This window comes from Magallana gigas, chromosome 9 (genome assembly GCF_963853765.1).
Source record: "Magallana gigas chromosome 9, xbMagGiga1.1, whole genome shotgun sequence".
Classification (NCBI taxonomy): Eukaryota; Metazoa; Mollusca; class Bivalvia; order Ostreida; family Ostreidae; genus Magallana; species Magallana gigas.
This window is the reverse complement of record NC_088861.1, coordinates 9,296,581-9,320,330: the sequence shown is the minus strand read 5'-3', so window position 1 is coordinate 9,320,330 and position 23,750 is coordinate 9,296,581. Positions and strand designations below refer to the sequence as shown.

Below are 23,750 nucleotides of genomic sequence, written 5' to 3'. Positions count from 1 at the left end.
ATTTGGAATCACACACACTTGTAGATCTTCTATTTCCTAAGTAACCACAAGTTGAATAAATTAACAGCCCATCAATATTTTCATTCCGTTTGTCTTGCAAATCTTGACTTGACAATCCTGTACTTTCAACATCTAAGATACATGCAGGTTCCACAAATCGTTGATACCCCTTTTCGTCGGTTTTAACAATAGCAGGAATTTCGTTCGACTTGGACACCGTAAGTACCCTATCAAATTTCTTTACAAATAATCATTTGGTACATCACTAAAATTTCAACATATCATTCAACACGCTATCTGTGTCTTTCTCTGAACTGGAACTCTAAAACGTACTTTGGGTTATGTAAAGGTCCATGAATAAAAGGGATGTATGGTAAGATTATTGCAGTATGACACTGTTGGATGTATGAATGGGTCAAATTTTCTTTGAGGTCCAATTTGGAGAAATTTTTAAAGTAAGACAAATAAATCGATGGAGGGGATGTCCTATAGATGTGCAATGTGTGTATCTAGAGATGGGGTGGGTGAGGGGGGGGGGGGGGTCCAGATCCCCCCTCCAAAAATCAAACATTAAATTTCTATAAATTACATTATAAAACTGCCAAAATATCCCCATCCCCGGAAAACCTTTCTGGATCCGCGCATGGATCCCCCCTTACACTGTTAATAAAATGATGTTTTTTTTCTTAAAATAAAAAAGACCTTGCATTGCCATTTATTTTTGCTTAAAATAAAAAAGACTTAAATTTACACTTTTCTTAATTGTCGAATGATCAATTTGTTAGTTGTTTAGAGAAGTCATCCCGTCCTCGGGCCTACGGCCTTCGGAGGGATTGTTTTCTCTTTACTTTTTAATACTTCCTTGTTATCTATCTATTACTTTACGCTATACAACATCGAAACTTTTGTCCACTTAATTTTATAGTGAACGGTATATAGAGCGTGTTATTTCATACACGTTTAGCTTGAATACAAGCACAGTGTAAAGTTGGATTCTTTGCGAAGGCGCTGTCATTCACGGCATATGGGTTTTTCCATTTACAGGGCCATGCATATATCATGTGCAATTTGTAAGTACATATTTCCTCTCTCCTTTCCTTATTGATGACCATCTTTTGCTTGAATATAACCTACTTTGCCATTTGAAAGAATTTACCAGTAAGCAGTATTTTTAAAAGATTTTACATAACTGGAACTACTTGGTACGTAAACAAAGATTGGAAATGCTTGTTCATGTATTAGCGCTTTAAACATTTGTTTGCTCACTGCATTGCCGAGACCAAATGAAAAGCTACAAAGCTGATAATTGCAGTTTAACCCAATTTTATCAATATTCGTTTTCTTTTGTGCTTTTTTCAGTGAACATACTTTTTAATTTTTGTCTCCTGGCCATCTAGCATGCAATCGTAGTGCAACACTTTGCTGGTGATCTTTTGACATACATGAAAAATGAACAAAAGTTTATTTATTTTTAGAATCCTGGGCACCTAGCATACAAACTAAGTAGTTAGGATAACCAGGAAAACTTTAACGTTATATTGCAGAATTTGCATTTATATTAAATTTTACTTCTGAACATCTGGTACGGAATTTGAATTTTTTTTTTGAATGAGCATGAAATCCTTTACAAAAAGTATGAAACGTTTTGCCTTATGTTCAAAGGTTCTATATTTAGGATAGGGCTTGAACAGTTCTTTTTCAGTGAACTGGTTATGGGACAAAATCAGTTAATTTACAAATCGCAAGGAAAGACCCCCCACCCCTTCAAGGTCAACAGGTCAATTCATGATGAAAAAGCAAAATAATCAGGGTTTTTTATATCGCAAAAAGAAATGTACCTATTTTTTAATTGATATATATTTTCATTTCGTTTTAGGTGTTGTGATGATATGAAAAGCAAACTATGACGTGCAAACAGCGATTCAGTTTGATACTTGCATTCTGTTGTAAGTAGTTCACTATCCTATACATAATCGTATTTTCAAATGAAACTTACGTAGAATGTAATTTATGGATTGTCAGGAGCACAGATACCAAAAACAGTCTAAGGACAAACAAACTTACATGATATATTAAATGTAAGCACATAAACGCTTGAACCGGTATTTGTATTTTTGCACGTTTGAAAATATGATATATGCACGCATTTATTTGTGCTCGAGATACAAATGAAGAATACGTTAAAAATAATGATTTAAATATATTGGATGTGTATACGGTATACGTAAGTTTTGCATGACATGATAAACGATGGATAATTTACCGGATGTTGACTACCATATTTCATGATAATTTTGCATGCTGTTTTAACTTCATATCATACAACATTGAATGACCTTGCATTTTCTTACACTCTGAAAGTAAACAGTTTCTGACGATCAACAGATTACAGAATTTAGTAGGTCATTTTCAATAAGCTATAAGGTTTGCGTCTTTAATTACATCTAGCCCACTTTTTACCCCGCATTTGAAGCGTAGTTATGAAAGAGGATAATAAAAAGTGAAATATTTTCTTTTCATATAATTGAAAAACAAAATATGCTTGACATCCATCGGCTTACAAAAAAGGAGTAGAGAGTCTGACCTTCCCTGTATAATTGTTTTTTTTTACTATTGTCAAAGTTAACACAATAAATATTTTTCTTAATAAAATTTTGAATCATTAATTCATTCAATATTAACAAGATGCATTTGACTATACAACCATAATTTGGGTGTATATTTTACTGTTTTAAAATATGTAAAATGCAAAATCGCATTTTTTTGGCAAGCAGCTACACTTTCCCTCTTGTTTGTCAGTTTTATCCCAATTACACTTAACATACGGACCCTCAGTACTATGGTATTATAACAGTAACCAGTCGGAGGGAAAGTGTCCCTAATTGCGCTTGTGAAAAATTTTAAAGGCTTCAATAATTGGGGAGGGATGTTAAACTTTAAAGAAACTTGTATGCCTACATACAATTGGAATTGACATTTCCAGATAGTGGTTTTATTGTCCAAAACAATACCGATCAGACCCAATTTAACAGAAAGTAATCCCAAACTTAACCCTGAGTTTACTTTTGGGGTTTACTCTGGGTTTACTAGATTGGTCCCAGGGTAAACCAAGAGTGGATACATAGAGTAAACCCCAATCAGAATTATACCCCTGCAAGCATACGCTCTATGTGTATTTGGAATATATTTGGGACAAGCATTACAGGCAGTAAGATGACGAGATAGAAGACGGGTCTGCTTCAGTGAGTAGATTTGACCCCAAAAGCAAATCCCGAATAAACTCAAAGTAAACCTCGAGTAAACCCGAAGTCAAACCCAAGTCACGCAATTTTTCCATAAGCAGACCCAGAGTTAGCCATAAGTAAAACCCAAAAGTAAATACGAAATTTAGTTGGGGTTTACTCTGGTGTTCGACTTGATCGGATCTGTACTTTAGAAGTCTTTTATGGGGGTAAAGATATCAATATCAAAAATTATACAATGAACCAAAGTTCGAAGTGTTTACATGTATCTGATATAATGATTTTACTGTATGGAATAAACACATCTGTGCGTCTTGCCGTTGAGGTTACTAATTTCCACCTAACTCAAAAAGGTTAAGAACGATGTATCTTGACCTCTGTGTTCGACCCGAGACCTTGACCATTGCTTGATATGAAAACTCTTTTGGTTTAATCGAATTTCGTTAAGAGCTTTCGGATTCTATAAGATTGCCGATTTATCTGACGAAACACTCATTGAAATAAATTTATTTCGGATTGCTTAATATTTAAAATAATGTCAGCACGTATGAGCAGCAGATTAAAAGTACGAAAACCTGCAAGAGGAACAATTCAGACACCAACATTCTAACGGTTCTGTCTCTTTGTTACTTAAAACTAACATAAGCATATTGCAAAAAGTGTCCTTATATTTTAAGGACCCCCCCCCCAAAAAAAAAACAACCCCAAATTCGTTTCGTTTCGGGTAATTGATTTTATTACATTGTCACTGCTGTCTAATTTTAGGATAAGAAGGCATATGAGCTACGAAATGTTGAAACTTACTATTATTTTATTTCGTGATTATAAAAAAATTCTCTTTATCAAGTTTAATATTTAAAAGTTTGGATAAGTTTAGATTTAAAGGAGGCCAGATGATCAACATATTAACCATCGGATCTATCATAGATTTTTTAGCTAGCCCGAACCAAAGGTTCTAGTGAGCTTTTCTGATCACCTGTCCGTCTGTAAAATTTTCACATTTTTAAGCTTTTTTTAAAAACAACTGGGCCAATTTTGACCAAACTTGGTACAAAGAATCTTTATGGAAGGGGATTCTAAATTTTTTAAATAAAGGGCTAAACCCCTTTTTTAAAGGGGAGATAATTGCAAAACAGTGAAAATATTGTGTGTATCTTTAAAAAAAAGTTCTAAAGAACCAATGCACCAGATATATTACACAAAAGCTTGAATATATAGTGAAGATTCTAAATTGTAAAAATCATGACTTCCCTGGCCAAAACTTGGGCCCCAGGCGGGGTTCAAAATTTAACATAGAAATCCAAAGGAAAAATGTTTAAAATCTTCTTCCCCATAACCACTGCACCAAAAATGCCAACATTTTCAAAAAAGCTTGTATATATAGTGAATATTCTAAATTGTTAAAACCGTGCGCCTCGGACCGAAACCGGGGCCGAAGGCGGGGTTCAAAGTTTAACATAAAAATGCAGGGGGAAAATGTTTTAAAATCTTCTTCTCAAGACCCACTGCACCAGAAATGCCAACATTTACACAAAAGCTTGTATGTATAGTAAGTATTCCAAATTGTTAAAATGTTAAAGTGGGGCTCAAGGCGGGGTTCAGAGTTTAACATAGAACTACATAGGCATATTTTTTAAAAACATTTTTCTCATTCTACTGCACCGATATGCTAATATTTACACAAAAGCTTGTATATACATGTATAGCGAATATTCAGGCGGGGTTCAAAGTTTAACACATAATGAAAAATGTTTTTAAAAAACTTCTTCTCAAGATCTCAATGCAACAGTTTGGGATATAAGTATGAATACATTCTTGGCCATGGTCGATTCTAAAATGTTAAAATTGTTACCCCCTGTTGTATACTGTAGCACCAAGAGGGGTTAAAAGATTAATATAGAAATATACAGGAAACATGTTTAACAATCTTCTTCTTGAAAACAGCAATGTTACAATTGTTAGATTACTACGCAAACATCCTCAAATAGTGTAGGTTCTAAATTGTTAAAGCAAACCCCGGAACAATATACTGGGGCCCAAGATAGGGGTTTAAAGTTAAAAATGGAAATAGAATTTACAAGGAATTGCTGTTCAGGTGAGCGATGTGGCCCATGGGCCTCTTGTTAAATGTAAATTTAACCATAAACCATAATTTAGTAAAAATATTTTAGCGTAACCATTTTAATATTTTTCTATTTCTTTATACTTTATACAAAGTTCTCATTCAAAAGAAAATAAATATAGTAAAAAAAAATTACTACGACAATCCTACTAAAATGCATTAGTAAACATCAATTTTATGATTATTTGGGTGGTTGCTAATTTGCAATACCTAGACACCTTGTTGCATATAATCCGCTTTTCATAATATAAAATGATGTTTTGCAATAATATCACGAATATTTGCATTTACAGATAGTGCACTGCTATTGATGACAGAAAATTGTCCACTTTCACACAAAATTGTTGACGATTGTGGAAACGTAGGATTACTGTGGAACTGCAGTGGCTTAAACATCTCCAAATTACCAACAGCGATACCATCTGAGTTAGAAAATGGCACTGTCACTCTAGATTTATCTTTCAATCTGTTTTCTAACCTGACAGAAGAAACATTTCAACAGATAGCAGCCTATTCCAATGTGACTTCTGTCATTCTTCATCACAACTATATTACAAAGATTGAGAACAAGACATTTCGAAAACTGTCAAACCTATGCAGTTTGGATGTCTCGTTCACGCTTCTTGAAAAAAGTAAAATTGATGCAGACGCATTTTCTAATCTAGATAACCTCAAGATTCTTCGTATCCACCGGAACAATTTTCAAGGTTTAGGATACCCAGATATACAGCTTTCCAAAATTCAGTCACTTAAATACCTAAAAATTGACATCTTTTCAGGTTTTACATTTTCAAAACCGTTTGAAAATCTAAAAAGTTTAGCTCAACTGGAATTCGAAATTATCAATGATTTTGAACTAACAAATGCATCATTTCAGGGCCTAAGATTATCTCCAATCCACAGTATAAACATGGAATTTAGTAATTATGTCAATTGTGACGTACCAGAAGATCTATTTTGCTCGTTTCCATACTTAAATGAGAAAATTAAAATAGGTTTTGGCGGAAAATGCAATGTACATACTGCATTAAAGTCCTTAAAATGTTTGCAGAATCGAACGATTCAACACCTTGATATGCAAGGAAACAAAGAAAATCTTGCAATTGACATAGTCAACTTAGATAATGAGTCATTTCAATACCTTGTCAATATCTGTGTCAGGGTGCTATTTTTAGACAATAACTCTATTCACAAAATTATGACGAATATTATGCACACAACGTTGTGGTCTTGTTTAAACAACTTAGGTCTGAGCAATAATGATTTACAGTCTGTTGATTCTTATACGCTTGCATCATATTTAACTCTCCCCTTGCTCCAAAACTTGGATTTATGTTGCAATGTCCTAACACCTCGGAATTTGGTTTCAAGAAGTAATTATCAAAATGTACTTGCAACACACTATGTAGGTTTCTCTGTAAACCTAACTCTACCACGGAATCTTAGATTTTTTGACTATTCCAATAATTACATTCACCCCCCTCCTTATGAATTGATCAAGGATGTTACAATTATTGCTGAAAACCTAGAAGAAATGCGTTTTGCAAAAACTAATTTCCCTCTTAGGTTAAAAAGCGTATTAAGCTTTCCTTCCTTAAAAATTCTTGATTTATCTGAAAATGATTTTTCAAATATCAATCCTTATGTATTTCAGGGAGTGAAGAATATTCGGCAATTACGTGCAGTGAATGTCCGTTTAAATTTCAGTGTGGTTTCTGAAAATCTGTTTAAAAATCTAAAACACCTGACAACTCTTGATATTTCACAAAACAGCTTAACTTTTTTACCACAGAGTTTACTGAGCGACCAAAAGCAATCTTTAGAGAAACTTTATTTAGACCATAATATGTTTTCTTCCCTTTCAAGTTCTCTTAAGCAGTTAACAAATCTAAAGTTTCTTTATGTACGATACAATTTGATATCGAACATCAACGAGGAAGACCAAAAATTATTTGAATCATTGACCGATATTTTAATATATCTAGAGGGAAATCCGATTTCATGCACATGCTCAAAAATTCAGTCTTTGAAATGGATGAAAGATCACCAATACTTATTTGCGGATCTTTTTAATACTAAATGTGTGGGGAGTAAAAACGCTACTGATGATTTATTCAACGAATCGAATTGGCGGAAATTTGAACTTGATTGTCAGGCCACCGAGTGGCTAATTTTTTCTATTGTATTGATAGTATCAACATTGATAACATTGATCATAATAGCTGCTATTAAAAAATACCACGTTCATTTGGAATATGTTATTCTAAGATTAAAACAAAGGTTGATTCCTGTAGGCGATCACGTTTGCGAAGAAGGTGATTTTCAGCATGATGTGTACATTTCCTATAATGATGATGACACCTCTTGGGTTGCAAACAATTTAAATCCAAAATTAGAAAGTTTAAACATTAAAGCATGGTTTAAAGTCAGGGATTCTATTCCAGGAGTTTCGCAATCGGAAGAAATAATTAAATGTATCAACGAAAGTAGGAAAGTGATGTTTATTATAAGCGAGAGTTTTCTAGACATTGGATGGTCCTCCTATGCTGTTCAAATGGCCATAACGCATGCATTTCATAACCAACGTCAGAGATCAATCGTGGTTATAATTAAAGATGGACTTCCTCTAGAAAGACTTCCGAAGGAATTCAAACACATATGGTGGTGTATTGAGCATCTTAGATGGCCGGAAGATGAAACAAATGACGAAACGTTACTCTTGAATTTATCTAATGTTTTAGTATCTGAATAAATATTTTCTGTGTCTTAGCATATGTTTATTTTCCTATTATCGCTGTTAGTTTATTAATTAATATATTCTTGTATGTTTTTAATTGAACTTTTAAGTATTTAAATATTACAATTGGCAAAATAGTTAGATATATAATTGCATTGTATATATTCCTTCCTGAAAAAGTTATGATGTAGTTTTCTAAAGTTGGTAAATTATAAAAGTGTTGTTCTTAGATAAAGGAATATTAAAAAGAGAACACAGATGATGAATGTTCCAAACATTGAAATATCACTTTCCTATTATTATCAAACAGATAATAATTCCAATTTTTTCATTTGCAAAAACGTTTCTATTGACAGTCTTTTGGTTATAGATTTCTTAATGATATTTGCATTGAGCCTTGATGTCTTTATTTTCCTTTGCGGGATATATATTTTTGTAAATAGGATAAAATAGATAATTTTTTTCAACTATGTTGATGCCTTATATTGTACTTTTCAAAATAACTGCAATGAGATAGCCTCTCCGATTTTAGGTCAAATGTGTAACCCAGGTGACCTATTGCCGTCGGTCTTCATCTGTCGTTGTGCGTCATCCGTTAATACTTTTACTTTTTCAACTTCTTCTTTGAAAACTACAATGCCAATAATCTTTATGATAAGATGAATCTTAATTGTAAAATTCATGTCTTAAGTTCTACCTTTAATTGCGGGTACATATGCAAAAAGCTAATTCTTAAAAATCATCTTACTTTCATTTATTATTATGTTACAAAACACTTAATGCATGATTATGGTCTTTATATGGTCTACTTCCAAAGTTGTGAAATTCATGGCCCCTGGCTCAAAGGTTCAGGCCTTAGCTAGGCGGAGCCAATATGGCAATATTGGGAAAATGTATTAAAGAGGAAAGACTCTAGAAATATGTAGCACAATAAATCATTTAATTAACATCCACTATGATTGTAAATGGTATTTATTTTCAATAAATCCCCCAGAACAATGAAGAATTCAAGAAATATTGCTTGCTTACATGAAATTTAAATTTCCTGCTGTAATGAGAGCTGCCATCGAACTCTAATCTATGACGTCACACCATCCATTCCGATTTGTTTATCAACAAAGCATCAGTATAAGCTAATTATGATATTTGCATTAGACTAACAAGGAGGAAAATATTGAACAATATCGACTTTAGCTCTTACCACTAAATTCAAACTACATCACAAACTAAATGAATGTCAAACATTACGTTCGTTGGCTTGATGCTTACATTTCTACACGATTGTCATATTTTCATTAAGTTGATTACTTGAGAAACAGAAGCATAATCCAGCGTTTCTACTATAGCACCGTGTACATTGTTAACTGGGCCAATTTTGACTAAACTTGGTACAAAGTATCTTTATTGAAGGGGATTCTAAATTGTTTAAATAAAGGTCTAAACCCTATTTAAAAGGGAGATAATTGCAAAACAGTGAATATAGGATGTGTATTTTAAATTTTTTTTTCTAAAGAACCAATGCACCTGATATGCCAATATTTACACAAAAGCTTGAATATATAGTGGAAATTCTAAATTGTAAAAATCATGACTCCCCCGGGCCAAAACTGGATTTTATGAGATTTTGACCCTTTCATATTTTACTAATTTTTCATGGTTTTTCAGCTTTTCAGACCTCCCCCAGCTAATTTTCTGCAAAGGGCTGACCTTCCGTACCGTGTGCATGTTGCACCATCACATGTTAGAAACTTACCGGTGTATAGTTTACAATGTCCAATCCACCTTCTTTTCGTGCTATTTTACCTCCCGTCTGTCACTTGCATTTTCAATGTGTTAAGTCAACACAACAGTCATAGCTGTGGTTTCGCATTTTACTTCTGATTCCCATGTACCTAACATATGGGGCCTACATATTGCAATCAGTTTCAACAAGAGACATCCCTCTAACTAATAATAATCATAAAAAATAATTTTATGAATTTAAGCATCTCTCACAAGCCTTCAAGTACAGCAACTCAATTTTACAAAAATATTGACGAGGACTTTATCCGAAACTGTCCCTTTCTACAATAGGTAAATCTAAAAAGATGATGTGACGACAAAATAATTGATTTGTTTAGTTTTTGATATAAAATAGTTATACATCATGCCAGCCTCCAAAAAAACGGTTGTTAATTTCGCTTTCCCAATTGTTCATTGTTTATACCTCCAACCAGATCATTTTGGAGGATTTCGGAGAAAAATGTAAATTTTTCGGCTTTGTCCGTCTTTAAAAATTGTTTTACCTTATATTTGAGTAACAAAAAACTAGTGTTATTTTATCACATAAACTGAATCTGTTTTAATTAAAAAAGTATTAATACATCAAAATTTATCATACATGTAGTTATCAACACACGATGGTTTGTCAAGTTTTCACTTGTGTTTTATGGCTGAATTAATTATCGAATGTTTTCATCGGTGGCATCATCCAGGAATATGAGTGATAAAATTAAGGTTTCATGTTTTGTTTGGCCACAGGTAGTCAGGCCTTGCAATCCCAATTTCAGCAAACAGTTTTGTCTACTTTTACACATTTATTGGATCAATTGCAAACAATTACATCATGAACGAGTTGCAAGAGGTCACATACTACAGTGGGTGGGTTATATTACACATTTTACACTGTTATCTAAGTGTGATAAATCCGGGTTTTTTTATGAAAAGTTTGATATTCCAAATTAGGAAAACTCGCCCCAAGACAAGTCACCCCCAGTACAACCAAAAACAACTCGCCCCAATTAGGAATAACTGGCCACCACTCAACACAGTTTGCCCAAAACATAAAAACATTTTTAATTCTTTATTTTCATTTGTCTAACGACAAAATAGCGAAAATTATTTTTTCCCATACATCACAGAGCAAGTCATACTATTTTTGAAGTTATGTGTATTACGATTAAACAATATGTTTTTTTATTATTTATAAAACCAATTTCCTGATATAAATTCAGGCAAATAAATATATTCCTCTGTGGAAACGACCTGGAATGGTGGACAGCCTTAGTTTACGCAATGCATTAACCCATTTAAAGTTCATGTTTCCAATGGAAACCTTGTATAAAACATAATTTTTTTTTAGTTTTAACACAGTATCCATAAGGTGTCTGGCGTGCGGAAACTAAGTTTTTCACCCAGTGATACGTTAAGACTTATGATTTTAGAAACCGGAGCAATTTAGATAGAGCAGCTTGTTTAGATTTTAAAATACCTTTATTATGACCAAAGTAATTATGAAACAAGTGATCAAACGATCGCGTTATAAAGTTTATGTGGTAATGATAATTAGTAAGAAATATGATGAAATCTAAGTTGTAAAACTTAAGAATGACATCCTCATATATAATTTTGATTCCTCAAAGTGACGAATAATCAATGTCTGCAAGCTTTGAAGCTAACATGTACGTGAAATAAAGCTAATGATTAAATCCAAAACCACTTTGAAGTAATTAAGAATTGAATACCATTCAACACCTTCAGTGAGAAACTTGTTAATTATTTGAAGTGTACCCATCATGAGATGGAACAATCAGCTTTGATAAACTTCTGAAGGAATATTGGCGGATTTACAACGGACAGTGAGAAAAAAGAACTTGCCGAATAAAGAGCCGAACAAGATGTGTGAATGATTGTTAATGTGAGATAATTCAGTGAAAATATTAATGAATAGCGCCTGAAAGAAATTTTATTGACAATAAAACAATATTTATTTTAATTACTGCTTACACCAACAATGTTTAATTCAGAATAAGTCATGTTTTCGATGTATTTAGCAATAAAATTTAGACACTAAAACTTGACTTCTTGTTATGATTTTTGAAATTTAAATTCTTGGAGTTAAAATCGGTTTATCAAAGCTAAATGTCTCCACTGTAATTAATTACACCCCAAACCAAGGAGATCTTTACGCATATAAGCTGGCCCTCGCTTCCACTTTGGGGTATTGGCTTGAACTCATGCCATCACAGACTCCCTGCAGATTATCCCATTAGTCGCCGCTTTGAATTTGACCCACCCACCCCTGCCCGTCATATTTTGGATTGCTCTTTTGCCTTTTATTTTATATCACGTGGATTGAGTACAATTTGGTAGTTGGCTGTTTTTGGCTCTGTGGTTTAGGTTTTTTTTCAATATGAAGCTGCAACCATAAGAGTCAACCCTTTCCGTCACGGCTGCCTGATCTATAAGGGACAACTGCTGAGCTTGCCAGCGAATTTTTCAGCTTACCAGCAGTTCTCACTTGATTAATTGTTTATATGATATGTTTAAGTATTATTGGGCAGGGTCTTGAGACTTATATTATTCATATATTTATGTCTGATCTGAAATTCTCTCTCTCTCTCTATCTCTCTCTCTCTCTCTCTCTCTCTCTCTCTCTCTCTCTCTCGTATGGATGATAATTAACTTTTTATAAAATAACGGCCCGATGTATTTCTTAAAAATTAACATTTTAAGTATACTTTTAATTTAACTACGCTACACGTTTTTAATACAAATTATCGTCTAAAGTATTTGAATAATTTTTTACTAAATCCAGACATCCTTAACTTTACATATAATGTATTAAGTTACTTCTCGTTTTTGTAATTGATGCATACATGTTTATTTTTTTAAAGGTATAGAATTCGCTTCGAAAATATTAGAATAATAATTGTGCATTAACAATTTATCTTTCAAGACTGATGAAAAAATGTACGATCTTTTCCCAGTTAGTAATAATTTAGATTGGTTGCAGACATTCGTCTTATTTTGATGGAATAAAAAAATTAGGATATTTCTGCTACTGCTAACTACACAGTCCACAAATATACGATATGTTACAAAAAGTATGAAACGTTTTGCCGTATGTTGAAAGATATATGAAATGAAATGTATATGCATCGCTTCTTTGTGGATTCTAACTATGTGTAGGTATTACCTTCATCAGACATATAATGCATGTGATGAACAAATAAAGTGCCAATTGGACAGTAAGTTTTGGAGACTATTGGTCATACACTGACTTCGCATGAATGTTATGTGTGCAGAGAAATACAATTATAATGAAACAATTTTACTTTCTTTATAATTTGATATAATATGCAATAGAAAGATAGCTTATTTATGTATTTGTATTGTAATCTGCAAAACTGATTCATGTAATTAGGAAAGCTCAAATCTTGCTTTTACTGAAGAACGCGGAACCAGATCTGGGAAATAACCGGTATATTGAACAACAAAATAGCAAAATTACGTTCTATGGTTTACTTGCCATTTTTCGTTTTGGAGGAACAAAAGTGTAGTTTTTATGACAAATTGCCATCGCACCCTGCTTGACACTTCTGTCGGGTTCCTTTCCTTATCTTTTTTTCATTAATCAGCTGTAATAATTCATATAATAAGGTATTATTTGATAATTTGGTCATAAAATAGCATCAACTGAAAGATCCCCACCCTAGGTTTACACCAAGATTATGAGTAATGCAGCAGTAAGTCAGCATTTGGGCTAAGTCCTAAAGGTAATGAAACTTTCTTTAATTTTGTTTTAACCACACAACCATTCTTGATGTGTTTAGGTACTACATTTTTCATGCTTTGATCTACTATGTTTCACAATTATGTTATTTTGGATATCATTGATTACACTTCTTGCAACCATTTTCAGCTTTTTCCGATGATCATTCAGAGAACCTGGACAAACCAGTGATCTTAAATTTTCTTGTTGTCCATAGTTGTCCTTAGTTCCTCTTTCACTGTATAAACCTGTATAGTGAACTCTATTTTGCTTTGCTCTTTAATTTTTTACTACCCTGCTACTCTAAAAGAATTTTTATGTCTGCAAAAACCGTTCTTTATAGTTCTAACGGATTACAGTTAAAGGTGAACAAGTCTCAAAATGCACTGAAGCTCGATTTTGTAGCCATTTTATAAAAATGGGGCATTACGAAAATCCAAACACCAATTTTATGACTTTTTTTACTTCTTTTTAACGTTAATCTCTTCCCGTACATTACAAAGGATATAAAATTTTAGCCACTGGAGATTAGAACGATATCTTAAAATTTATAAGAGTTTATCGCTTCCGGTTAGAGGGTAATGCATTATTTTAATAGTATTAGAATTTATGAATCACCCTGTATAAAGCAGGACGCTGTCTAACAATCATTATGTAAACATTATTTGTTAAAAGCATTTTAACAAACATTGTTCCGCTTTGAATGAACTGAGCTCATCTAAATAGCGGGTTAAAAGGATTTTAATAGATGCGAAAAATCATTTGACATTTGACATCCCTTTAATATCTCAAAAATAATCATTTAAAAACTGAGAAAAGATACTACTTTTTTGATAATTTATACGAAGCCAACATAAAATAAATATTACTCAACAAATGTAAATCTGTACAAACAAAATTCCTCAATGTCTTCCAAATGTGTCCTTGAGTCTAGATAAATTGCATTTAAACATGTTTATTTTTTTACGACAACGTGTTTTATGAGCTTCATCTTTTTAAAAACTATACCCGAAGAGAATGTAGATATAATCCATATCAAATTTGAAGGTTGCCACACTCTCGTGGATTGATGAATTAGTTTTAAAACGTCAATAATATCGGCCTTTGTATTGATATCCAAATTTCCAACAGTGAATAAAACAATAATTGAAAAAAAAACAACAAAATGTTGAAACATGTTTTTCCAACACAACAAAGAATCATGATACTAATAGAATATTGTATCCACTACACATTTACACTAGAATAAAATTTCAAGAGAAATGTCTCCTTTTTAGCTTACCTGAGCTAAAAGCTCAAGTGAGCTTTTCTGATCAAAATTTGTCCGTTGTCTGTCGTCGTTTGCGTTGTCGTTGGCGTTGTTGTTAACTTTTCACATTTTCATCTTCTCCAGAACCACTGGGCAGATTTCAACCGACTTGGCACAAAGCATCACTGGGTAAAGGGGAATTAAATTTGTCAAAATGAAGAGCCACACCCTCTTTAAAGGGGGGATAATTTAGAATTAATGAAAATTTGTTGGTTTTTTTCAAAAATCTTCTTCTTAAAAAACTAGAAACAGCCAGAAAAGCTGTAACTTGTCTAGAAGCATCCTTAGGTAGTGTAGATTCAAATTTGTTCAAATCATGGTCCCTGGGTAGGGTGGGGCCACAATGGGGAAATTGATTTTTACATAGGAATGTATAGAGAAAATCTTTAAAAATCTTCTTCTAAAAGACTAATAGACCAGAAAAGCTTAAACTTGTGTTGAGGCAGCCTCAGGAACTGTAGATTTAAGGAAGGAGTCTTTTCTGGTTTTCGATCTGTCAAACGTAAATTTGATTAATGGTTCATTAAATCATGATGAAAGGAAATTAAAATAGTATATTTTTCTTTCTTTTTTTTATTATCATACAACTTGGCGTAGAAAAAGTAATCAATGTTTAGATTTTAGAATCTATCAAGGACTATATTTTTGGCATAATATCGGCGTAGGAAAATATCACATGTTTTGCAATTCAAAATTGCTGCAAATTAATGAGTCTGTTTAAGCATTTTAATAATAACATTAATGTTGGATATTTTTACTAATGTGAACTAATGATATGATACTTGGGTTTTAGAATATGTTTTTAAAATATAAATTGCCTATCAAATTACATTTTTGTAAGCTTTTTAAAGCGCCCTTTTTATACATTAATTTTTGTGAAAAAATCACTAAAATCAATCAGTTTTTATCTGTTATTAAATGGTCAATATATTAGCTTTTCTGTCAGTTAATATACTTATATAAAGTCTTCATAATACATATTAATCAGAAATATTTTATTTTTGGAAGCATTAAAAGAATGATCAAAATGTCTTCAAAATTTAAGAAAATTAGAGAAAATGCGGGCCAAGCAATATCAATTATAATATAAATATTTTTTTCCAATTTAGTAGTATAAGCTGATAGACATTCTGATATTCTATCATTTCATCGAAGAATAGAATCTTCAAATCTTTAACAAATGTCAACAGAATTTCTAAGTGCTACATTATTTTTATCATCCTTTACGTTGAGGAAAAAGGTAGTCACTTGACCTGACCTTTATGCGAAAACAAAACGGTCAAATTTGATTAAACTGATAGAATCATTTGGTTATATGATCTGTTTGACTGTGTCAAAATTTCTTGAATTTCTTATTATAAGAAGTATGGTTGATAACGAGAAGACTCATTCCTTAAGTTTGTTCAAATAATGGTCCCCGGGGGTAGGATGGAGCCACAATGAGGGGGATCACGTTTTACATGGGAATGTACAGAGAAATCTTTAAAAATCTTCATCTCAAAAACTATTATGCCAGAAACGCTGCTAATTGTGTTGAAGCATCCTCAGACAGCGTAGATCCAAATTTGTTCAAATCATGGTTCCCATGAGCAGGGTGGGGCCACAATAGGAGGATGGATTTTTACAAAGGAATATATATCTTAAAAACTGTTAGGCCAGGAAAGCTCAAATTGGAGTGGAATAATCCTCAGATAGTGTAGATTCAAGTTTGTTTAAATCATGGTCCCTGAGGGTAGGGTGAGCCACAATTGGGGATGAATTTTTACATAGGAATATGTAGAAAAAATCTTTTTAAATCTTCTTCACAAAAACTATTACCAGTAGGCCAGAAAAGCTCAAATTTGAGTGTAAGCATCATCAGAAGAGTCGAGTTTGTTTAAATCATGGTCACTGTGTTTTGGGGAGGGGGGGGGGGGTAGGGTCGGGCACAATGGGGGGATGAAATTTAACATAGGAATAAATAGAGAAAATCTTTAAAAATGTTCTGGGAAAGTATTCAGTCCAGAAAGTAGTAACTTGTGTGAAAACACAGGTTGTGCAGATTGAAATTTGATCAGACTATGATTTCCTAGAGAAAAATGGGGCCATAAAGTGGGGAGGGGTGGGGTATAAAGAAATAGAGAAAAATCTTCTTACAGGTACAAGAACAAAAGGAGCTTGATATTACGAATAAAAATATGTGGATAAAAATCAGCAGATTTTTAAAATTTAAAATTTGAGCAAGATCTACTGTACTTAGTTGTCAAGATATTTTGATTTTGATACCGTAATGCTTATTTGATCAGAGTTAAGGCAATTGTTGCTCAGGTGAGCGATGTGGCCCTTAGGCCTCTTGTTAAAATTTTGATAGATTTGGAATCACACACACTTTTAGATCTTCTCTTTCCTAAGTAACCACAAGTTGAATAAAATAACAGCCAATTAAGATTTTTATTCCGTTTGTCTTGCAAACCATGACTTGGAAATCCTTTACTTTCAACATCTAAGATAAATGTAGGTTCCACAAATCGTTGATACCCCTTTTCATTGGTTTTAACAATAGCAGGAATTTCGTTCGACTGGGACTCCATAAATATCCTATTTCATTTCTTTAACAAATAATCATTTGGTACATCACTCAAATTTCAACATATCATTCAACACGCTATCTGTGTCTTTCCCTTAACTGGAACTTTTAAACGTACTTTGGGTTTGAAAATATCTTCATCTGAATCTTTGAAAAGGTCATTGAATAAAAGATATGTTTGGTAAAATTATTGCATTATGGCACTGTTGAATATATGAATGGGTTAAATTTTCTTTGAGGTTCAAATTTCTTTTAATTACATTATAAAATTGCCAAATATGCCCCCTCCCCGGAAAACCTTTCTGGATCCGCGCATGGATCCCCCCTTACACTGTGAATAAAATGATGTTTTTTTTCTTAGAATAAAAAAGACCTTGCATTGCCATTTATTTTTGCTTAAAATAAAAAAGACTTAAATTTACACTTTTCGTAATTGTCGAATGATCAATTTGTTAGTTGTTTAGAGAAGTCATCCCCTCTTCTGGCCTACGGCCTTCGGAGGGAATGTTTTCTCTTAACTTTTTAACACTTCCTTGTTATCTATCTATTACTTTACACTATACAACATCGAAACTTTTGTCCACTTAATTTGATAGTGAACAGTATATAGAGCGTGTAATTTCATACACGTTTAGCTTGAATACAAACACAATGTAAAGCTTGATTCTTTACAAAGGCGCTGTCATTCACGGCATTTGGGTTTTTCCATTTACAGAGCCAGGCATATATCATGTGCAATTTGTAAGTACATATTTTCTCTCTCCTTTCCTAATTGATGACAATCTTTTGCTTGCATATAACCTACTTTGCCATTTGAAAGAATTTACCAGTAAGCAGTATTTTTAAAAGATTTTACATAACTGGAACTACTTGGTACGTAAACAAACATTGAAAATGCTTGTACATGTATTAGCGCTTAATACAGTTTAACACAATTTTATCGATATTCGTGTTCTTTTGTTTTTTTCAGTGAACATACTTTTTAATTTTTGTCTCCGGGTCATCTAGCATGCAGTCTTAGTGCACCTCTTTGCTGGTGATCTTTTAACATACATGTAAATTGAACAAACGTTTATTTATTTTTTAGAATCCTGGGCACCTAGCATACAAACTAAGTAGTTAGGGTAACCATTAAACTTTAACTTTATATTGCAAAATTTGCATTTATATTATATTTTACTTCTGAACATCTGGTACGGAATTTTAATTTTTTTTTTTTTGAATGAGCATGAAATCCTTTACAAAAAGTATGAAACGTTTTGCCCTATGTTCAAAGGTTCTATATTTAGGATAGGGCTTGAACGGTTCTTTTTCAGTGAACTCATTATGGGATAAATCAGTTAATTTACGAACCGCAAGGAAAGAACCCCCCCCCCCCCCCCTTCAAGGTCAACAGGTCAATTCACGATGAAAAAGGAAAATAATCAGGGTTTTTTTTACATCGCAAAAAGAAATGTACCTATTTTTTAATTGATATCTATTTTCATTTTGTTTTAGGTGTTGTGATGATATGAAAAGCAAACTATGAAGTGCAAACAGCGATTCAGTTTGATACTTGCATTCTTTTGTTGTAAGTAGTTCACTATCCTATACATAATCGTATTTTCAAATGAAACTTACGTAGAATGTAATTTATGGATTGTCGGGAGGCACAAATACCAAAAACAGTCTAAGGACAAACAGACTTACACAATATACCTGTTAAATATAAGCACATAAACGCTTGAACCGGTATTTGTACTTTTGCACGTTTGAAAATATGACATATGCACGCATTTTTTTGTGCTCGAGATACAAATGAAGAATACGTGAAAAATAATGATTTAAATATATTGGATGTGTATACGGACATGATAAACGATTGATAATTTACCGGATGTTGACTTCCATATTTTATGATGATTTTGCATGCCGTTTTAACTTCATATCATACAACATTTAATGACCTTGCATTTTCTTACACTCTGAAAGTAAACAGTTTCTGACAATCGACAGATTACAGAATTTAATAGGTCATTCTCAATAAGTTATAAGGTTGTGTCTTTAATTACATCTAGCCCGCTTTTTACCACGCATTTGAAGCGTAGTTATGAAAGAGGATAATAAAAAGTGCAATATTTTCTTTTCATATAATTGAAAAACAAAATATGCTTGACATCCATCGGCTTACAAAAAAGGAGTAGAGAGTCTGACCTTCTCTGTATAATTGTTGTTTATTTTTACTATTATCAAAGTTAACAACTATACAACCATAATTGGGTGTATATTTTACTGTTTTAAAATATGTAAAATGCAAAATAGCATTTTTTTGGCAAGCAGCTACACTTTCCCTCTTGTTTGTCAGTTTTATCCCAATTACACTTAACATACGGACCCTCAATACTATGGTATTATAACAGTAACAAGTCGGAGGGAAAGTGTCCCTAATTGCGATTGTGTAAAATTTTAAAGGCTTCAATAATTGGGGAGGTATGTTAAACTTTAAAGAAACTTGTATGCCTACATACAATTGGAATTGACATTTCCAGATAGTTGTTTTATTGTCCAAAACAATACTGATCAGACCCAATTTAACAGAAAGTAATCCCCAACTTAACCCTGAGTTTACTTTTGGGGTTTACTCTGGGTTTACTAGATTGGACCCAGGGTAAACCAAGAGTGGATACATAGCGTAAACCCCAATCAGAAGTATACCCCTGCAAGCATAAGCTACATGTGTATTCGGAATATATTTGGGACAAGCATTACAGGCAGTAAGATGATGAGATAAAAGACGGGTCTGCTTCAGCGAGTAGATTTGACCCCAAAAGCAAATCCCGAATAAACTCAAAGTAAACCTCGAGTAAACCCGAAGTCAAACCCAAGTCACGCAATTTTTCAATAAGCAGACCCAGAGTTAACCATAAGTAAAACCCAAAAGTAAATACGAGGTTTAGTTCGGGTTTACTCTGGTGTTCGACTTGATCGGATCTGTACTTTAGAAGTCTTCTATGGGGGTAAAGATATCAATATCAAAAATTATACAATGAACCAAAGTTCTAAGTGTTTACATGTATCCGATATAAAGATTTTACTGTATGGAATAAATACATTTATGCGTCTTGCCGTTGAGGTTACTAATTTCCACCCGACTCAAAAAGGTTAAGAACGATGTATCTTGACCTCTGTGTTCGACCCGAGACCTTGACCTTTGCTTGATATGAACACTCTTTTGGTTTAATCGAATTTCGTTCAGAGCTTTCGGATTGTATAAGATTGCCGATTTATCTGACAAAACACTCATTGAAATAAAATGATTGCTATATAACGATTATTTCGGATTGCTTAATATTTAAAACAATGTCAGCACGTATGAGCAGCAGATTAAAAGTACGAAAACCTGCAAGAGGAACAATTCAGACACCAACATTCTAACGGTTCTGGCTCTTTGTTACTTAAAACTAACATAAGTATATTGCAAAAAGTGTCCTTATATTTTAAGCACGGCAAAAAAAAAAACCCCAAATTCGTTTCGTTACGGGTAATTTATTTTATTACATTGTAACTGCTGTCTTATTTTATGATGAGAAGGCATATGAGCTACGAAATGTTAAAACTTACTATTATTTTAATCGTGATTATAAAATAATTCTCTTTATCAAGTTTAATATTTAAAAGTTTTGATAAGTTTATATTTAAAGGAGGTCAGATGATCAACAAATTAACCATCGGATCTATCATAGATTTTTTAGCTAGCCCGAACCAAAGGTTCTAGTGAGCTTTTCTGATCACCCGGTGTCCGTCTGTAAAATTTTCACATTTTTAACCTTTTTTTTAAAACAACTGGGCCAATTTTGACCAAACTTGGTACAAAGAATCTTTATGGAAGGGGATTCTAAATTGTTTAAATAAAGGCCTTAATCCCTTTTTTAAAAGTGAGATAATTGCAAAACAGTGAATATAGGGTGTGTATCTTTAAAAAAAGTTCTAAAGAACCAATGCACCAGATATATTACAAAAAGCTTGAATATATAGTGAAGATTCTAAATTGTAAAAATCATGACTTCCCTAGCGAAAACTTGGGCCCCAGGCGGGGTTCAAAATTTAACATAGAAATACATAGGAAAAATGTTTAAAATCTTCTTCCCCATAACCACTGCACCAAAAATGCCAACATTTTCAAAAAAGCTTGTATATACCGGTATAGTGAATATTCTAAATTGTTAAAACCGTGCGCCTCGGACCGAAACCGGGGCCCAAGGCGGGTTCAAAGTTTAACATAAAAATGCAGTAGTGAAATGTTTTAAAATCTTCTTCTCAAGACCCACTGCATCAGAAATGCCAACATTTACACAAAAGCTTGTATGTATAGGAAATATTCCAAATTGTAAAAATCGTGCGCCTCGGGCCAAAACTGGGGCTCAAGGCGGGGTTAAGAGTTTAACATAGAACTACATAGGCATATTGTTTAAAAATCCTTTTCTCAAGAACTACTGCACCGATATGCTAATATTTACACAAAAGCTTGTATATACATGTATAGCGAATATTCAGGCGGGGTTCAAAGTTTAACACATATAGAAAAATGTTTTTAAAAAACTTCTCAAGATCTCAATGCAACAGTTTGGGATATAAGTATGAATACATTCTTGGCCATGGTCGATTCTAAATTGTTAAAATCGTTACCCCCTGTTGTATACAGGAGCACCAAGAGGGGTTAAAAGATTAATATAGAAATATATAGGAAACATGTTAAAAAATCTTCTTGAGAACAACAATGTTACAATTTGTTAGATTACTACGCAAACATCCTCAAATAGTGTAGGTTCTAAATTGTTTAAAGCAAACCCCGGACCAATATACTGGGGCCCAAGATAGGGGTTTAAAGTTAAAAATAGAAATATAATTTACAAGGAATTGTTGTTCAGGTGAGCGATGTGGCCCATGGGCCTCCTGTTAAATGTAATTTAGTCATAAATCATAATTTAGTAAAAATATTTTAGCGTAACCATTTTAATATTTTTCTATTTCTTTATACTTTATGCAAAGTTCTCATTCAAAAGAGAATAAATATAGTAAAAATAAAAATTACCATGACAATCCTACTAAAATGCATTAGTAAACATCAATTTTATGATTTTTTGGGTGGCTGTTAACTTGCAATAGCTAGACACCGTGTTGCATATAATCCGCTGTTCATAATATAAAATGATGTTTTGCAATAATATCACGAATATTTGCATTTACAGATAGTGCACTGCTATTGATGACAGAAAATTGCCTACTTTCACACAAAATTGTTGACGATTGTGGAAACGTAGGATTACTGTGGAACTGCAGTGGCTTTAACATCTCCAAATTACCAACAGCGATACCATCTGAGTTAGAAAATGGCACTGTCACTCTAGATTTATCTTTCAATCTGTTTTCTAACCTGACAGAAGAAACATTTCAACAGATAGCAGCCTATTCCAATGTGACTTCTGTCATTCTTCATCACAACTATATTACAAAGATTGAGAACAAGACATTTCGAAAACTGTCAAACTTATGCAGTTTGGATCTCTCGTTCACGCTTCTTGAAAAAAGTAAAATTGATGCAGACGCATTTTCTAATCTAGATAACCTCAAGATTCTTCGTATCCACCAGAACAATTTTCAAGGTTTAGGATACCCAGATATACCGTTTGAAAATCTAAAAAGTTTAACTGGAATTCGAAATTATTAATGATTTTGAACTAACAAATGCATCATTTCAGGGCCTAAGATTATCTCCAATCCACAGTATAAACATGGAATTAAGTAATTATGTCAATTGTGACGTACCAGAAGATCTATTTTGCTCGTTTCCATACTTAAATGAGAAAATGCGAATAGATTTTGGCGGTAAATGCAATGTACATACTGCATTAAAGTCCTTAAAATGTTTGCAGAATCGAACGAGTCAGCACCTTGATATGCAAGGAAACAAAGAAAATCTTGCAATTGACTTAATCAACTTAGATAATGAGTGATTTCAATATCTTGTCAATATCTGTGTCAGGGTGCTACTTTTAGACAACAACTCTATTCACAAAATTATGACGAATATTATGCACACAACGTTGTGGTCTTGTTTAAACAACTTAGGTCTGAGCAATAATGATTTACAGTCTGTTGATTCTTATACGCTTGCATCATATTCAACTCTCCCCTTGCTCCAAAACTTGGATATATGTTGCAATGTCCTAACACCTCGGAATTTGGTTTCAAGAAGTAATTA

The 23,750-nt window shown here is 32.9% G+C and overlaps 3 protein-coding genes across 6 annotated transcripts in view; 2 read left to right on the top strand and 1 right to left on the bottom strand.

Annotated features, from left to right (window-relative positions):
• Window positions 1-23,750, bottom strand: part of LOC117692238 (putative leucine-rich repeat-containing protein DDB_G0290503) — a 1,014,555-nt gene that overhangs the window by 870,377 nt on the left and 120,428 nt on the right. The window lies entirely within an intron of this gene.
• Window positions 988-8,133, top strand: LOC105324719 (toll-like receptor 4). 3 transcript variants are annotated; one of them, XM_066071259.1, is made up of 3 exons: window positions 988-1,070; window positions 1,877-1,946; window positions 5,658-8,133. In XM_066071259.1, exons 2-3 carry the CDS (start codon window positions 1,904-1,906, stop codon window positions 8,114-8,116), a joined length of 2,502 nt encoding a protein of 833 aa, XP_065927331.1. In that variant the 5' UTR covers window positions 988-1,070; window positions 1,877-1,903; the 3' UTR covers window positions 8,117-8,133. The 3 variants fall into 3 exon arrangements, with proteins under 3 accessions (XP_065927331.1, XP_065927332.1, XP_065927333.1); XM_066071260.1 differs by having other exon boundaries at window positions 1,070-1,202; XM_066071261.1 differs by lacking the exon at window positions 988-1,070 and adding an exon at window positions 1,090-1,158.
• On the top strand, window positions 18,160-23,562 carry LOC136271357 (podocan-like). Its single transcript, XM_066071263.1, has 3 exons — window positions 18,160-18,250; window positions 19,007-19,079; window positions 22,738-23,562. The coding sequence occupies exons 2-3, from the start codon at window positions 19,034-19,036 to the stop codon at window positions 23,214-23,216; spliced, it is 525 nt and encodes a 174-aa protein (XP_065927335.1). The 5' UTR covers window positions 18,160-18,250; window positions 19,007-19,033; the 3' UTR covers window positions 23,217-23,562.

Coding starts and splice junctions, on each gene's coding strand:
- LOC105324719 (XM_066071259.1), top strand. CDS start 1,904: ATGACGTGCAAACAGCGATTCAGTTTGATACTTGCATTCTGTT. Junction 1,947..5,657: donor TTTGATACTTGCATTCTGTT/GTAAGTAGTTCA, acceptor TTGCATTTACAG/ATAGTGCACTGCTATTGATG.
- LOC136271357 (XM_066071263.1), top strand. CDS start 19,034: ATGAAGTGCAAACAGCGATTCAGTTTGATACTTGCATTCTTTTGTT. Junction 19,080..22,737: donor GATACTTGCATTCTTTTGTT/GTAAGTAGTTCA, acceptor TTGCATTTACAG/ATAGTGCACTGCTATTGATG.